The sequence below is a fragment of the Myotis nattereri genome (assembly GCF_964212035.1).
Source record: "Myotis nattereri genome assembly, chromosome: 19".
In the NCBI taxonomy this organism is placed as follows: domain Eukaryota; kingdom Metazoa; phylum Chordata; class Mammalia; order Chiroptera; family Vespertilionidae; genus Myotis; species Myotis nattereri.
Window position 1 is genome coordinate 13485650 of NC_138095.1, and position 18550 is coordinate 13504199.

General features: G+C 51.7%; 1 protein-coding gene across 2 annotated transcripts in view; it reads right to left on the reverse strand.

The window, feature by feature from the left end:
• Positions 1-670: 670 nt before the first annotated feature.
• Positions 671-18550, reverse strand: part of DGCR2 (DiGeorge syndrome critical region gene 2) — a 47846-nt gene continuing 29966 nt past the window's right edge. For both annotated transcript variants that reach the window (XM_081113601.1, XM_081113600.1), the window contains 6 exons: positions 17056-17132; positions 14372-14548; positions 10222-10425; positions 6245-6397; positions 5035-5271; positions 671-3514 (listed from right to left, as the gene is read on the reverse strand). In XM_081113601.1, coding sequence (XP_080969727.1) covers positions 3258-3514; positions 5035-5271; positions 6245-6397; positions 10222-10425; positions 14372-14548; positions 17056-17132 — 1105 coding nt within the window. In that variant the 3' untranslated portion in view covers positions 671-3257. The remainder of the gene's footprint in view (positions 3515-5034; positions 5272-6244; positions 6398-10221; positions 10426-14371; positions 14549-17055; positions 17133-18550) is intronic.

The following is an 18550-nucleotide window of genomic DNA, read 5'->3' on the forward strand; positions in this document are numbered from 1 at the left end:
CTGGCCCCCTTTGACCAGCCCAGGTCAATGAGGGGACTGGGTTTCCTCAGCGGTTGTGGAGAGGACCCCAGGCTGGGCCCAAGCCACAGTTCACTTTCCTGGAAAGGGAGGCTCTGATTTCTCCTTTCAGGGTGGCCAGGAGAGAAGGCAACACTTTCTGGAAAGGGCTCGGTGTGCCCACAGGTGTGACCATGACTGTGTGTGTGTGTGTGTGTGTGTGTGTGTGTGTGAGGTGGGGGATAGGTCTGCACCCTGCGCCTCTTTCCAATCCCCAGAGGGCTGGGCTCATCCCACTTTGGGGTACCCAGCGGAGCTGTCCTCAGCGCTGACAGCACCCAGGGTGCCCGGGACAGCCTGCCATCCCACTGATGTGTTCAGGAACGAGGGGCCACCTCCTTGAAGCTCCTATCCCCTCCAAGGGACTCACTGGTCTGGCCAGGAAGCTGGGTTAGGAAGATGAGCACGAAGACCTGCCAAAGGTTGAGTGCCCTGGGTGCCCTCTTGTCCCACGTCACGTACTAGGAAATTATTGAAAGGACCACTGAGAAAAGAAGGGACAGAGGGGTCTCAGAGCCCCAAGCCTGCCCCTTCCCCCATCTCCGCACCCGTGCCTTGGCTCCATCTTGGCCAGAGCCTCTCCCAACATGAGTCACACCAAGGACTGACTATGCCTCTTCCAGAACACAAATTTATTTGGCATTTGGATGAAATGGTTCTCACAGCATCTTAAGGATTAGTGCCAACATAACCAAAAATAAACCCAAACTAAAAACCCTTAGTGAAAGGAAAACATAAAAAACAGGCATTGAGACAATGTACAGATTCAACTCCCACCTCCATAGGCAGGTCAGGTCCTTGGGGAGGAGGCCCTCCCGAGGCCTTAGCCTGTCCCTCTGGAGGCCCAGTGTGCATCAGGTGGGGAGTCCTCTCACAGGAACACAACAGTCTCAGCCAGGGTTGGACCTAGAGCACAATCAGATCTTACAAAGGGTGGTGACTGGACAGGAGGCCAAGGTCAGCCAGACAGACCACAGCTTTCCCCGATGTCCTCACAATCACCTTCAAGCAGAGCTCAGCTCTGGGAGACTCAGTGGGCAGCCTTCTGCCCAGCCCAAGAATGCCAGTAGGCGGAACACTCTGGGCCCACCCTCTGCAGCCCCATGATCTGATTCAGGGCCCTCCCCTTAGTACCTCCTGCATGCCAGTCCCCAGCAGTCTTTCAGTCCGCAAGTTCCCCAGTCCCACACATCTAGTGCCAGCCACTGCCCTGTACACACAGCTGAAGCCTGGGCCAGAGACACTGGAATAAGGGGACCCGGTGCTGTGGGGGCCAGACCCTACAGGATTCCATTGGGGTGGTCATTTCAAAGTAGGCCCACTCAGGACCCTAACCCACAAGGCTGTGACTGCTGCTCTGGAAATTGGAAGCCCTGTGTCCAGCACACGTTGGAGGCACCACCCACTTCCTGCTTTGTTTTCAGGAGCCAGCATGGGCACATGTGCCCAGGATGCCCTTCTCCAAGTAGCAGCCCTCTGGCAAGGGGAGCACCCACTCTGGCTTCTGCGGGCCGAGCCCAAGGACAGGCAGTTCAGTGACAAAACTCACATCTCTGGTCAGCCTTGTGGGACAACTCAAGAACAAAACTGGTTTCCAACCAAAGTATGAAAATGTGCCTAGAACTGGGCTGAGCCTGTGAGGTCTGTCGTCAGACCACCATGGAAGCTCCCACTGAAAGCCAGCTCTCCCTGCTGCAGGCTGGTACAGAAAGGCTTAGGGGAGGACCAGGAGCTGGGCGGCTGGGTTAGGAAGATGAGCATGAGAACCTGCCTCGGAAGAGGCACAGACCTGGCCATGCCTCAGTGCCACCCAAGGGGCCATGTTGGCCCAGGAAATTGAAGATGGAGTTCCTGTGTACCATCACCACCTGCAAACACTTGGACATATACGTACACACACACACACACACACACACACACACACACGCGCGCGTGCGCGTGTGCGCGCGCGCAAAAAAGATCTAGACATTCAACGTAGAAAAGATATGGATGTGCTAAAAAATCGCACAGAACCCGCTTAATCTCCAAACCTCAGAAATGCTAAAAGCCTGGTGTCAGGAGACAAGACCACTGCTCAGGAGTAGGCAACAGGGTCCCTCAGTCAAAAGGCCCCTGAGCAGGGCACCCAGCACCCTGTGCTAAGGACAGGAAGGTGGCATGCAGCCACCAGGCACTCAGCTCTAGTGGTGGTGGTGATGTGCAAGAAGTGGACTGACTTTCAGGAGGTGGACACAGCCCAGGATGTTAATTTCAGCCACCCCTCCTCCCAAATAAACCTTTATGGCACAAAAGAGGGGAGTGGGGCAGGTCAGGTCCAGGGGCAAATTCAATAGGAGGGGGCTCCAAAGGGTAACAGGAGCTGGCTTAGCCCTCAAGCCCAGTGAAGGGTCCAGGGCCAGGACACTCATGCATGGCTAAGGGCCTCAGCCCAGCTCCAGAGCTGCCTCCTGGGGGGCCATGCACGGTAATGTTAGGGAGAAATCCAACAGACTAGGGATAGGGATTTCTGGCACAGAACTGGGCTTTGCAGAGCCCTGCTGGGAAGACAGAGTGGAGTTCAACCTCCTTCCAAGCTCTTAGGGTTTGGGCACCAGAGCTAAGACAGGGTCACCCTCGATGTTCAAGCTAGACCTGTGAGGGGCCATCATCAGAGCAGCCATTGGAGCAACTCTCAAGGCTGTCTGCCCGGAAGCAGACTCACTGCCCAGACAATCCTGACAGTCCACCAACACTGGTGCCGGAAGTGCTTCCTGGGCAGCGGCCAGCGAGGCACACTGTGGCAGCTCTGGGGCTTGGTGGCTGGGCAGCATGCTCCTCTGAACAACGTGCTGCCACGAGCAAGCCCACCAGTCTGGTGTGGTCTGGTGGCCTCCACCCAGGCCCACAGTACCTTCTTTGTTCCCTACTTCTGAAACGTGTGGCATGAACAAACTGCCATTCTTCTGTCATTTGAAAAGAAAAAGACAGTGACCCAAAGCTATGCATGTGTTTGAAGCCCTCAAGGAGACTCGGTGCAGGTGCTCGCTCCCTTGGGAGGCTGGCGCAGTCTCTACAAGCACGGGCACACCTACAGGGAGTGTGTGCAGCAGTGCAGCCGAGTCCAGGCTCACATAGGGCCCTTCAAGTCTCCACGGGAATCAGAGTTTCCTTGACAGCAAACAGGTGCTCCATGCCCCTTGGGGCCACGGGCTGGGCGTCCGTTACACCACGGTACTGAGGGAACTGCGGCTGTGGCGGCCAACTCCTGGCAGTGCCTCTGTGGCTGGGGGCGTCCCACTCCGGGCAGGGTCGGGGGGTACGAGCAGAATGCTGCTGCTGTCAGCTGAGTCTTCCAGGTCTGCCAGGGTGACCCCTGCAGAGGGCAGAGGCTGCTCCAGGCACCGGGGTGACGCACCTTCACTGTCACCATCCCCTGGGGTTGGTGGGCTGGCCTCTGCTGGCTCGAAAGCATCGTCATCTATAGGAGGAGACAGAGGGGTGTCAGCAGGGTGGTGGATGGGCCTGGCACGAGGCAAGAGGGGAGGGAGACAGAACTGGGGGACACTTCTTTCCTGAATGTTCCCACTGAAGCTGTGGCTCTGCTGTGCTCACCCCTCAGCCCTGCCACAGTCGCAGCTGTCACGGTGCAAGGTGCAGGCGGACAGTTATGAGCAAGCCCCAGTGCGTGGCTGGTACACACTTTGACAGAGTTAGGAGAATAAAGGTAGGGGACGAGGAAACCCTTTCAGATTCAGTGGGGGTTGAACCAGGACCCACGTGACATTAGGGCATTACTGGGCTGTAGGTGGGCAGGTGGAACAGTGCTCACAGTCCCGACCAGAAGCTGCAGCTGGAATATGGGAACAAGAGCACGAGAGCATGAGATGGGGCCCGGGCAGCAGCCCCGTAAACTGTGCAGGGGCCTGCAGACACCTCTGGTCTGACAGCGCTCTACAGCAGCCCATTCTTTTTGGCGTGCCTGCTCCTTATCACCAGACTCTTTCAGCTCAGGCATGGCACAGGGCCCAGTCTGTGTCCCTTGCCTGGCCAACTCCCCATGGGCCCAGCAGTCCTGCTGCCCTGCCCTGGGACCATTTGCTCCCCTGCAGCCTGGTCCATGGAGGCGCTGGGTCCCCAGCAGCATCCCTGGTAGGAAGCTTGCTCTACCCTGGTCCCCTGACAGCAGATGGCGACAACCCGTCCCGAGGGGTTAAATCCAAGTTTCTCCTGCCCACACAGACCGGGAGAGGTAGTAGCCGACCAAATGAACCAACAGCACACAGATCACAGCAGTGCTGGCCTCACGCCATCCTGCTGTGCTGTGTGGGTATGCAAAGAGCCAGCAGCCCTGGGGTGGGACACTGCTTGCAATGTATGGTGGGGGAATGTGTGTGTTACAGGGTAACACACAGGGAAAAGAGTGGGACATCTGCACTACACACCAGGGACAGGGGCAGGCCAGGCAATGGGCAAGGCTCCTGCAATCCCTTCTTTGTTGCACAGCCCTGGGAGGAACACACTCAGATAACTGGCCCAACATCACCAAGCCAATGCTTGCTTCCCACGCCACAAAACTGCCTCAGAACATGAGAGAATGCCACGGTGGTGTCTCTTTGCTTACCACATGTGCACGTCTTTACAGCCCAGCCGTTGGCTCTGTGCCAGCCCCATCCCCACGACTGCCAATGCCTGGTCCCCAGTTCTCCACAGAGCTAGGACTGGGTGTCCGAGGGCTGCTTGCTGACGTGTGCTCCCAGGTGGAGGTAAGAGGCAGGGTGACCAGTGACCACTGTCAGCAGTCATCTGCACCTGCTCCCCTGGGAAGAGCCTGACAACCCACAAGTGGCAGTTCCACTTTAAAGGGAAAACCAGAGACAGCAGCAGAAGGCTGGGAGGGAGCAGAGTTCACAGCCCTGTGCGCTGGGGAGGACCCGAGACTCTGGACCTGCAGGCCAGGTGGTTGGCGACAGGCTGCTCCCTCCCCCTGTGGGGAAGCACCTGCAGGGTCGTAGAACACGCTGTCAGGGTTGATGGAGGCCTCATAGGGTGGCGGTGGGTCATCAGGCTGGTCAATGTCTGGGTACTTGTACGCAGTGTAGGGGGGCGGAGGATCATGGAAGTGGAAAGTCCCTCCTTCTCCATCATCAGAAAGATGTAGCGGCGTGAGGCCTGTGCCGAACCCGTCTGGGCCATAATCAAAGCCGGGGATCCTCCGGCCAAGGTTGAAGTGGTGCACTGGGCAATGGAAATGAGAAACAAGCAACAGGGTCATGTCACTGGAAGATGCACCACTCAGCTCCTGAGCCCTGCCTCCCCCAGGTCCAGGCCCTGCCCCCGCCCAGGCCAGACATTCTGACTGTCACACTTTTGTGCCTAACTGCCCACCAGTCCCGACACTCGCCCAGTGCCTCCTTCCCCGGTCGGTACATCCCTGCTCATCACTCACATGCAAGAGGTTTGCCTGCTGTGCTCCAGCCTCACCACACCCCTCCAGCTCTAAAATGTTTCTGGGTGTCTAACCCATGATTGCCTTGAAGTTTTGCCCACCCTGCAACTCAGTGAGAACTGAGGCAGGTGGAAAACTTGGTTGGTCCACACTTCAGACCTGACCTGGGCTCCCCAGGGACACCAAGGCCCCTAATGGAAGCTAGTGAGGGCCTTCAGCATTCTTGCCACCTTGATTCTGAATCCTCTCCTGCCTGCCTGCACCTGTCTTGTCCTGCCCCACCCAGGACTGGGGAGCCCTGGCTTGTTCGCTGACACAAGGGATGATTTCAGCTCTACTGGGGGCACAGGCTACTGCAGGCAAATTGGACTGAGGGGGAGCCGCACTCTCTAAGTTGCCTTATGTCCACGGGCATTTGCTGATTCCTTCTCCTCGCAGGAGGCCCGCACTCATGGTCTAGGCCAGACTGCTTCAGAGAGCAAGGGCAGGGAAGCGCAGAGTCAGCGGGCACTAGAGGTACGCCCTTCTTCCATGTGCTTATGGACTCTGATTTCGGGTCCTGCAAAGAGCTCCTCTAGTGCCCCAGGTGTGCACTAAGCCCAGGAGCGGTTGGGTGGGACAGGAATGCCTTTCGGCACCCTCCATCATGGCCTCCACTTCCTCCCTGCACCTTCCTGCTTCCTGTGTCCCCATTCTCCCTGGGGACACAGCCAAGGGCAGGCCTGCACTGTAGTCATCATAGGCAGGGGCTGGGGCACTCACGGTTTGCTCCAATCAGGGACTCAATGCGCTCCCGGCGCCTCTGGCGTAGCCGGTGGACCATGAAAAGCAGCAGGGACAGGATGAGAAAGGAGGAGATACAGCTAACAATGAGACGCATCCCACTGGCCATGGAGTCGAACAGGCTATTCCCATCTGTTAGAGGAGAAGGGAAAAACCCCACTGCTTCAGAAAAGGAGGTCCTGATCCCAGGTGCTCAGTGCTATGAGAGGCCACGGCCCTCCACCACACAACTATGTGGACAAGGCAACTTACTTCCCGATACAGTCTTATGATGACAGAAACAAGAAAGCTGAAAATCAAGAATCTATATACATACTAGAAAAGGCTAATATGCTAAGTGTCTGACCATCCAACCCGTTGCTATGACACACAATGACCACCAGGGGGCAGACACTCAACACAGGAGCTGCCAAGCTGCAGTGACTTGGCAGCGATGGTTCTTGGGTGACGCACCCCGAAACCAGAAAGGAGGGAACCCGATTCCTCGCGGGGCCGTGTGATTCCACCTTCGGCCGTGGGTTATGTTGTTGCTGAGGCACTGTTGGCCCCGAATCTGGTTTACTGCACACTTGCATTTGTGTTCCACACCCTGTATGACAGCGACTTTGCAGAGTGCCCTCTCGCACTCTGGAACCCCTTGTGGGATGTCGGAGAGCCGGTTTCAGCCCGATCCCCACAGGCCAGGCCGAGGGAGCCCACCTGCCAGAGGGACCCCACTTACTCCGCAGATGCTGGGGACAGACTGCGGGAGGTTGGCTCCAGGGCGTGTCCAGCCTGTCTCACCCAGTCCCACCCCACCAGCCACCTTCTAATTAATAGCATTTCAATGTGCATGAATCCGTGCACTGGGTCACTAGTACTATAACACCACCACAGGAGAGAAGCAGCTCGTGGCCAAGAAAAGTTTTTTAATATGAGATGGGCGATGCAACCCCCCGGACCCCCCCCCCCCCGCCTGCATCAGGTGTCACGGGAGCCCATCTCCCTGGTCAGGAGAGGGGGCTTGCGCCTCCCTCAGTCTTCCCCAGAGGCCCGCGTGCCCACTCATCTGTACTTCTGGGTGTGAGCTCCTGGAAGCCACACAGGAGCTTGAGAGGAGGTGCCAAACAGAACAGGACTGCAGGCAAACTGGACCGAGGGGGAGCCGCACTCTCCAAGTTGCCTTATGTCCACGGGCATTTGCTGATTCCTTCTCCTCGCAGGAGGCCCACACTCATGGTCTAGGCCAGACTGCTTCAGAGAGCAAGGGCAGAAACCGCGCATCCAGCACCTCGCTGAGTTCTCACAGCCCCACAGCGGAGGAGAAACGTCCCTATACAGAGGGCAGAGGCTCAGTGGGGCAGTGTGCCCGGCCCCAGCTCAGACCTGGGCTCCAGCCCATCAGGGTGCTCCCAGATTTCTTTGCTCCTCCCCAGTAACCAGCAGTGCTCGACGTGGAGGCTGGTGATCAGGGAGGAGAGTGAGGATGTGGCCTCTACTGGGCCCTCAGAGACCCTGTTTACAGCCCCTCCCCTTCTCTTGTCCATCAGTAGCTGCTCTAATTCTTGACCTCCCCATACCCTACTTGTACTAACCCTCTCTGTTGGTGGGGAACCCTGGATATATCGAAGTGTGTTCAGCAGTGCCAAAGGCTCGATTTTGGCACTCATGATCTAGAGCAGCAGTCGCCAACCTTTCGGACCTCATGGACCACCAGTGGTTGGTGGACCATCAGTTGGCAACCGCTGCTCCAAAGGTTTCCTTAAAGCAGTGGTTGCCAATCTTTCGGACCTCACGGACCACCAGTTGGCGACCACTGATCCAGAGGACAGGGAGGGGAGACACACTGAGAGCAAGTCCTCACACAGGGATAAACCTGAGATGAGCGGCTGATCTGCTCACCCTGCTCATCTCTACCCTGGGCCACAGTCCCTGCTTAAACGGGGATGAGGTCATGTCCCTGCTGTTCACCAGCTCCACGATGGAGGACCTGGTGTTCCACAACAGTTTCAGCAGAGCTGGAGTCTGGACTGTATCCAAAATCTTTGGGCAGAGGCAGTGGGGTCTCAGGGCACAGGCAGCATCTCAGTGGAAGGCGCTGGCCTCATCCTCCATCCTAGCATTCTTTTTTAAAAATTTGTTTTTACTAACTTCAGAGAGCGAGGGAAGGAGAGTGAGAGTGACACAGAAACATCGATGAGAGAGAAACATCATTTGGCTGTCTCCTGCACCTCCCTTATTGGGGATCGAGTCAGCAATCCAGGTATGTGCCCTGAATGGGAACTGAACCAGTGACTCCTGGGTGCATGGTACAACACTCAATCAACTAAGCCACACTGACCAGGCCAGCCTATCATCATCATCATCATCATCATCATCATCATTATTTTATGTATTTATTTTATTTAAAAATATATTTTTTAATAGTTTTTAGAGAGGAAGGGAGAGACAGAGAAAGAAACATCAGTGATGAGAGAGAATCACTGATCGGCTGCCTCCTGCACATCCCCTACTAGGGATCAAGCCCGCAACTGGGCATGTGCCCTGATATCCTATACAACCCTGAACAGAGTAGTGAGAGCAGACACTCTTGCCTTGTTAAAAGGGACACTTTCCAAGCATCTCCAGTTTTGGTGGCAGTACCTCTATCCTTGGGGAAGTGTGGACACTTCCCAGAAGGCACCTGACCTGGAAGGCTGTCAGGAGCCTGCAGAAGCAAGTCTGAGGCCAGGGGCAGGGAAAGGCCCTGGCGATGCTGTTCTGGCTACACAGGAGTGGCCTGCAGTAGCTCTGGGACTACCCAGATGTCCTGAGGGCCCTGGTCTCCTGAGAAGTCTTCAGGGCTGGGCGGGCTTCACAAGCCACTCAGCCCACAGACTGGTCATTCCTGTATACCTACATTTGGTCATACATGGTGTCTGCACTCTCCACAGCCAACTGTGCACCTTTGATGGGATACGGGCCACAGTAGCCCCTTTTGCTGAGCCTTAAGTAGCTTCTGACACTGATCTGCCCTCTTGCCAGCAGCCTTCCTGACAACTCTCTGGAACACTTGCTGTTGTGGCTCTCAGGTGCCAGCTCCAGTTCCCACTAGCACTAGGCAAACCAGCCTTTCACCCATGGGGCCCTAGGGGTGGAGAGAGCTACCACGCCCACCAAGCTGCTTTCCTGCAGGGCCTCTGAGTCCAGGGCCTTTCACAAGTCTCTGCCCACGTCACGCTCGTACTGTGGCAGCCAAGACAGAAAACAAATTTATGCTTTTTGTTTACATTTCTCTTGAGATTGTGAATTCATACAGAGATGTCAGATGCACTGGTGTGGTGAACCATCCAGTATATTATATGAATTTTAATGTATGTCTTCATGGTCTTACAGAGCAGGAGCCCCACCTGCTGGTCGTTTTTTTAAAGTGGAAGAAATATCACCCAGAGATCACATGGTTGCATAGCGTCCACCTGCAAAGCGCCACCTACTGAGGAGTTTTATATTTGATCTTTTTCTTAAAGATTCTAACAGCAGAAATCGATTACTGTTACGCAATGAAAACTGTCACTACCCACCACATCACCTCAGTCAGAGAACAGGAAGAGCTCAAATTGGGATATAAGTTGGAAGTCTTGCTCTTAGTCTTAAAAGGAGAGAAGAAAGATAGTTCTGAAGTCATCAATTACAGTTGATTTGTGAGCATACAGCCACACTCAAGTTCAAGTTCTTCAGTGAATACTTGTAACCCAAGAGCTAAAATGAGCCAACCTGAGAGACAGCAGTTAGAGGAGGCCAGGTTGTGTGAGACACACGTTTATTAGAGTATTTGCCAATCAAAGCCTGTGAGACAGCTCTGTGGGCAAATGCTGCCATCGCTGCTATGCCATGTGTTGTGGACTCTCACCTCTCACAAGCCCCTGCCACTGAGGAAGCAATGGGCCATGTAGCCTCTGGCCTTGAACGGGGAAGCTGACTTGTGACCCAAGTCTCACCTGGGTCCAGACACATGAACTTGCAGCACTCCTTGGGGTCCTTGCGGTACTGCTGACAGCCCTGGGGCCGTTCGCAGAGGGCAGCCACGCACATCTCTGGCTCCCCTCCATGGCAGGTGCAGCTCAGGCACGGGTCATCTCCTTTGGGGGTGAAGTAGAGCCCTTCATCCACCACATTGTCCTTGATGTCAACACATGTCTGACCTGCAACAGACACACACAAACACAAATGTATGTTACCAGCAGAACCAGCTCCGAGTCTCCCCACAAACAACAGAGGAGTTGGCAAGATCAACCTGAGAACCACCTCCTGTGAGTGCTGTTCAAGAGAGGTCACTACAGCTGTGACTGGTTTGGCTCAGTGGATAGAGCGTTGGCCTGCAGACTGAAGGGTCTCAGGTTCGATTCTGGTCAAGGGCATGTACCTTGGTTGAGGGCACATCCCCAGTAGGGGGTATACAGGAGGCAGCCGATCGATGTTTCTCTCTCATCGATGTTTCTAACTCTCTATCCCTCTCCCTTCCTCTCTGTAAAAAATCAATAAACTATATTAAAAAATAAAAAAAAGAGGTCACTACAGGACTCTGTTAGGACAAAGCACACCTGGCCAGGGCACACCTAGCTGCAAACCTAGAAAGCTAGAACAGAGGAGAGTGCCAGATTCCAGGGGAAAGCCCATGGAAGTGTCTGCTTTTACGATACCTAAGCCCTAGCTGGTTTGGCTCAGTGGATAGACCGTCACCCTGCGGACTGAAGGGTCCAAGGTTCGATTCCGGTCAAGGGCACATGCCAGGTTGCAGGCTCAATCCCCAGCAGGGGGTGTGCAGAAGGCAGCCAATCAATGACTCTCTTTCATCATTGATGTTTCTATCTTTCTCTCCCTCTCTGAAATCAATAATAATAATAAAAAGATGCCTAAACAGTTTAGTTTTCCTCAATTCTAAGATGCACCTGCTGCACGTATTAACCATTTTAAAATCAGAATGTGTTTTGAATGAGTCTCCCAAGAAGCTGCTGCTACTGCTTGGGAAGACAGTCCATTCAGTCCATTACTGAGGCACACACAGTAAACTCTGTGCAGAGATAACCTGGGATGAGAAGAAGAAGAATGCCCATGGTTAGAGTAAGGAGGAAGCTGAGAACTCAGAGCCTTAAGCTGGCAGATATTACGGATGCTTGGGAAAGGAACTAGGGATGAGGCAGAGGTGGTGTCTAAAGGGATGCATGCTCACTGAAAAACAAAGGGACATGAAAAGGAAGTTAGCATCTGTCTCTAAATAGGTAGGAATGTCTACAAAAACTTCAGAAATTCAACCACCATTGGTTGATGCCTCACTTAAGACTGGAATCAAATCTACAACTCAAGTGCTCAAGAACTTTCAGGGCAAGAAACTCAGATAAAATTGTTTTCTGCTTGAATAGAAAAGAAAAGAATGAGGAGAAATGAGAGCACACTGACAGCAAAATGGGACACATCAAATGAACCACTATACACAAAACAGAAGGACCAACAGGAGAAGGTAGGAGAAGGAGCAGGAAAAAATATCTGAAGAGACAATGGCTGAAGATTTCTTAAATTCATTGAAAATCTAAATCCTGTACATCTGAGAAGAGCAACAAACTTCAATAGGATCACTGCAAAGAGCTAATAGAGCAAAACAAACCCAAATCAAGACCACAAAATAAATTCTAACAAAGAAAAAACCCACATAATGTTATCTGACCACAGTATGATTAAGCCACAACATTAGAGACTACTAGTAAATACAGTGTATAATCTGTGATTAACCTATGACAGCATGGCTTCCTAGAAGGGGGTAAACATAATGACTAGGTAGGGGCATCAGGAGGCTCCTTCTGGAGTGCCGACAACACTCCACATCCTGATCTGGGAAGTGGTTCCGTATGTGTACATAAAACTTGCACTTAATATTTATGCACTTTGTTTGTAAATCTGCATGTATAGAAAAAACTGAGCCTCTTATTAGAGGAACTAAAAATTAAGAATCTAACTCTAGAACTCAGAAAAAGAAATTAATACCAAATGATAGTAATAGGATGAAAATTTGCAGCAGAAATGAATGGCACAGAAAACAGATGCAAAGCACCGAGAATCAATGACCATCCAAAGCTGGTTCTTTATCCTGTAGATGAATCAAAGAGGCAAGCAAGACTGAGCAATACGGCCCTCACCGGTTTGGCTCAGTGGATAGAGCATCAGCCTGCGGACTCAAGGGTCCCAGGTTCGACTCCGGTCAGGAGAATATGCCTTGGTTGCGGGCACATCCCCAGTAGGGAGTGTGCAGGAGGCAGCTGATCGATGTTCTCTTGCATCGATGTTTCTAACTCTCTATCCCTCATCCTTCCTCTCTGTAAAAATTCAATAAAATATATTAAAAAAAAAAAGACTTAGTAATACAGAAGGAAGTATAAATAATATTATAAGTCAAAAGGAGGTCATAATGACATGCCTCAAAAATGCAAAGAGAATGCTAACAGAAGTTTGTAGCAATGAGTTAGAAATTTTATATTGCATGGGCAATACCCTAGATCAGCGGTTCTCAACCTGTGGGTCGCGATCCCTTTGGCGGTCCAACGACCCTTTCACAGGGGTCGCCTAAGACCATTCTGCATATCAGATATTTACATTACGATTCATAACAGTAGCAACATTACAGTTATGAAGTATCAACGAAAATAATTTTATGGTTGGGTCACAACATGAGGAACTGTATTTAAAGGGCCAGAAGGTTGAGAACCACTGCCCTAGATGACTATGATTTACCAAAACAAACTAAAATATAACTAGAACATTTGAATACATTTAAATGATTTCTTTAATCATTAAAGGAACTAAATCAATATGAAAAATCTGTACCCAAGACATACGTATACACACACGTGCACACGCATGCATGCACACACACACATCTTAGCTCTGTCCACTGAGATGCTGTAAAAGCAATGAGCATAATTAGTGCATAGTCCTCCCTTGGAGAAAAGGCTAATTCCACAGAGTACAAAATTAACCTGAATGATAGGAACAAGTCAAAAGGACAGCTTGTGAAATAAAAACCAATAGAACTCAAAGGAGAAATAGACAATTTCACAATTCTACTTGTGGACTTCAACACCTCCCTCTCAACAACTGATAGAATGCCTAGACAGAACGTTGGCAAAGATATAGAATATTTGAACACCACAGTCAATCAATAGAATCTAATACACATACACACACACACACACACACACACACACACACACACTTGCTTTCACTCCCCACCCAACAGCGGAAGCCACATTTTTCTGAAGCATCCATGGAACACTCACCAAGACAGAGAGTCACCTGGAGGCATAAAATACATCTCAACAAATTTAAATAACTTATCACATAGAAGTTATTCTCTGACCATAATGGAATCAAACCAGAAATCAATAACAGGAAAATCTCTAAGCAGATGGAAACTGAATGATGACCTGCCCTTGCCTCCCAGGTTGCATCTGGGCACGATTCCATCCTCCCCTCATGGCAGAGGGGACTGGGTGAGGCAAGGGAGCCCTCCCTTCGGTCAGCACAACCACACTGCTAGCCCCCAAAGCTGGAAAAGACCTTGGTGTGGAATGTGGGTGAGAGAACTAGCACAGGGACCAGCTGACGAGGGTAAGCGGTCCAGACAGGACAGAGAAGCAGAGTGAGGGGTCTCACAAAGACCCCAGGAGAGGAGGGGGAGGTGAGCAAAGGAGTCAGAGGCACCTAGACACCACAGTATCTGGCAAGTCCTGTCACCATTCTCATTTAGTTTACTAACATCCAGGTGGGGAGGGAAGGATTTATCACCTCTATTCTGGGAAAAGAGAAACAAGGGCCAGAAATGGCCACTGCTGTCTAGGTCACAGAACTAAGTAGCAGGCCAGTCAGGCTCATACCAGCCCTGGGTCCCAGGCTAGGCTCTAGCCCTCACCCCCAAGGCACCTGTGCACCTTCAGAGTAAGGTGTGAGCCAGGCACAGCGTGCCTGCTGCCTACTATAAAATGGGTAAGTCCACTCAAAGTTGACATCAATCAAGGTCCAGAAATTAGAAAGCCACATTCTCACAAGAAGCATCATTCCTTCCAGCTCACTAAAGGAGTCAAGTTCAAGGTGGCTTACTTCTTTTACAGAGAAACGAAGACTTCTCATAGCAGTTCTCCGCATGCCAGCTGTGCAGGTCATGGTTGCGGAGAGTGGGGAAGTGGAAGCATTGCAGCTGGGCGCAGAACACATTGTCACTTTCAGACATGGCCGAGGCGAAGATGGGGTCTGGGGGCAGGAAAACCTCTGAGGAACCTATAGGGGAGACAAAAGGGAGGTCTGGCCATTACAACATAATGTCAACAACGTCAACATCCCAACCATGTGCAGTCTTCACAGGGACCGAGGCCTGCCCTAAAGTGGACCATCAATCAAAGAGCTCATGGACCACCATGAGCTCAGCTGTGCTGCAGTTATGGCATTAATTCACAACCTCCCTTAGCTCCATGGAGAGCAGGTTTCAGCACTGGGCGATGTGGGCCATGCTCCGTAGGCCAGGGAGGCAAGCGCACGAACAAACCCTACTGGGCTGAGAGCCAGAGGAGGACCATACTTAGATGGGGATGTTTAAAGGCAGAACAACAACATGAAGAGTGAAGCAATGGGTTCTAACACAATAATGAAAATGTGTAAGTTCATATGGATAAATTGAACAAATAATAGGGGAGGGGAAAGTTCTCCTTTACAATAGAGTTTTAACTGATAAACAGAGGACTCAAGGAGGAGCCCATTGCTGCTGCCATGAATGCATAATTTAGGCAGAAACGTGGCCCCTCCACCCACTAGGAGCACCAGTTGGCCTGGTGAACTCCTGGAAGGCTCCCTGGGACCCACTCCCAGCTCCAGAGAGACTGTCTGTAATCCACTCAGCTATTACATTTCAAGTTGGAAATCAGGCGATCAAAAACCACGCTACCACTGCACCCCCGAGTGGGGGTGCAGGGGCGTTGGGGGAGGGGGCCATGAACCTCTAAGCCTCTTTTCTAAGTCCCATGAATCTAGCACAGTCTCCTGATCATTCTCCCTCAGATATAACAAATATTAATTAGCAAGCCCTACTCCTGTAAACAGGCACTCAGGTGACACTGTGCAACAACTTGCCTTTTGGAGCTGACATTTGGGGGGGGGGGGGGAGTAAACAGTGAAGACAAATTCTGAACAACAGAATAAGTGAAGTACACATGTCGAAGGTCATGGCTGCTATAGCAAAAAGAAAGCTGCAGCACAGAGGCAAGCCTCAGAACAGAGAATGGAGGAAGAGGCTACACTGACATTTCTGACTGCTTGGGTTCAGTGGGTCTCTCGCCACCCACAGGCTCACTGTTTTGCTGGGACTCAAGGGACCCTGCATCTAGCCATAGTGATGGCTAAGATTTATTACAGCAATGCAACAATATACACCAGCAGCAAGGGAGGGACAGTTCAGGTGGAGTCTGGAATAATCCAGGCCAGGCTTCCTCATCCTCCAAGCAGGAAGGTGCCATGGAGTGGGCCACTGCCAGCAGCCCTGCAGTACATTTCTGCTAAGAAAAGCCTGGGTGCTGACCTCTGGTCCACCGCAATTCCAGACTTGCCAGGGAAGCAGGTGTTCACCGTAAATCCCTGTTTGTGCCATCTAGGCAGCCTGGCACAGCAGGCTCCATTTAATCCCCAAGCCGGTCCCAGACACTAGTCAGGGCCAGCCTGGCTACACTGCCTTCTCCTGCCCCACACTGGCATAAGCCTGAGCCGGGAAGCAGTGGCCCAGGGAGGGCTTCAATGGGAACAAGGGTGACCCAAGGGAAGAGAAGGTGAGAAGAGCAGGCATCCCTGTGGCTGAAGAGGAGGGCCAGGAGAGTGGTGGAAGGGATGGCAGAGGGAAAGGGCACTCCAGGCCTCAGTGAGGACAGCGTCTTTGCGGGAGGAGAGTCATAAACAGGTGGGGCAGAGGAGTAGAGGACTCTCGCACAACCATGTGAGGAGACTGGGCTGGGTGGGGGTGGGAGCAAGGAGACCAGGCTGGCAGCGGTGGCTGCAGTAATTTAGGTGACTAATGGCAGACCTGGTGGCTGCGATCTGGCAACAAGTGATGAGATTTTGGACACGTTTGAAAGGGGGTGAAGTATGAGAGGAGTCAGAGAGCATCCCTATGTCTCTGGCTCCAGCAAACTCCTCTATTTTAATTCTATCTGCCTGACAGCTTTCCTTCAAGTTTTCGATTTCCGAACTTCTCTGTCCTAGAAAGCCTGAACTTCCCTCCCTGACTCATGCCAGCTGCACACTTTGTATGCTCATTTTTATGCCCTAATTAAAGTCCTTACCTGTAAAAGGAGGATGGTGAGTCTAAACATCTGGCCAAGTAAGAAACAACCATGTGTTCCAGAAAAGACCCTAGCCTGGAAGAAGGCCTGCTGGTCACCAGAGCCCTCCTGGGCCCATCCTCTCCATGTCCCCTGTATCAGGTACCCTAACAGGCTAGGCACCATGGATGACAGGGGGTGGGGGAAGGAGGGGAGACCCTAGCAATATATCCTGTTCAGGATGGTATACCTCAATTTCATACTCAACAACTCTTTTCAGAAGAGGCTTACCCTTTTTCCTTTTTATTTAAATTTATTGATTTTTAGAGAGAAAAAGGGAGAGAAACATTGAATTATTCTACTTATTTATGCATTCACTGGTTGATACTTATGTCTTGATTGAGGACCAGCCCTGCAACATTGGCATTTCGGGACAACACTCTAACCAACTGAACTACCCGGCCAGGGCCCAGAAAGGCCTACCTTTGAATGCTACCTCCCAGTGGCCTTCTAAGGAGCTGTTCCGGCTGGTGACGACATACTGGTAGCCAACCCACAACCTGCGAGAGGGCAGAAATGCAAGGAACCTTAGCATGGCAGCAGGAAAGCAGCCACTGATTGTGCATGAGTGTATTTTAATAGTTACACTGACCATTAAAGTACTGAGCCTCTAAAATGCTAATGACTTTTTAAAGTTTTTAAATACCTACTTTTTTTTTAAAAAATATATTTTATTGATTTTTTACAGAGTGGAAGGGAGAAGGATAGAGAGTTAGAAACATCGATGAGAGAGGAACATCGATCAGCTGCCTCCTGCACACCTCCTACTGGGGATGTGCCCACAACCAAGGTACATGCCCTTGACCGGAATCGAACCTGGGACCTCTCAGTCCACAGGCCAACACTCTATCCACTGAGCCAAACTGGTCAGGGCTAAATACCTACTTTTAATAAAATACATTAAAATTCTAAAGAATAAATTCACAGGTCAGAAAAAGTTTTATCTTGAGTGACTCCTGCCACGACTGTCTTATTGATCCAAGAAAGCTTTCAGCCCGGCCAGTGTGGCTCAGTGGTTGAGCGTTGACCTATAAACCAGTGGACACAGTTTGATTCCCAGTCAGGGTCATGCCCTAGTGTTGGGTGGGTGCAGGAGGCAGCCAATCAATGATTCTCTCTCATCACTGATGCTTCTATCTCTCTCTCCCTCTCCCTCTCTGAAATCAATAAAAAATATATTAAAAACAAAACAAAAACACAAAAAGCCTTTCAAGTTCTAAGCAAGACCAACCTTATCTGCGATGGACATAGAGGCCCTGTGAATACACTAAAGCAGAGGTCGCCAACCTTTTGGACCTCACGGACCACCAGGCACAGAACAGTACCTTTAAAGGAGTGAATTTTATGGCATGTGAATTAATCTCAATAAAAACCAAACACCAGTAAGTATACACTGCAGGGGTGGGTAAAAGCATGCTCACGGCCTCCAGCTTGGTCACGTGCTCAGAGCCAGCGTGCCCAGGCCTGCCCAGAACACAAGTCACAGCACGGAGGGGGCGGTGCACGTGAACCTGGTCGACTGCCACAGCCACCTGTTGTGTGTGCCCCTCATCCAAGCCTTCCAGCCCAGCCCTGGAGATGCCTTCCGCAAGTCCCACCACTGTGGGAGCCATGGCATTGTGCCACTCTGCCCCTTCAGCCTACTGCCATGCACACGCCCACCTGAAGGAGACAGGGTGCTTCCCTACCTACTGGGCTGAGCCCTCTTGCTTTTCCATGAACTTATAACCACCCTGTGAACTAGGAATTATTTTTCTCACTTGGTAGCTGCGGAAGAAAAAACAGCATGGTATCATGATTTGCCAAGGTCACAGGATATGATGGTGGAGCCCAAAACCCAGCTCAGGTCTTAAAATAAAGGCTCTCTGTCCACTTGACATGGTCCTCTTGTTAATACGGCAGCTTGTGCCTTTGCTGG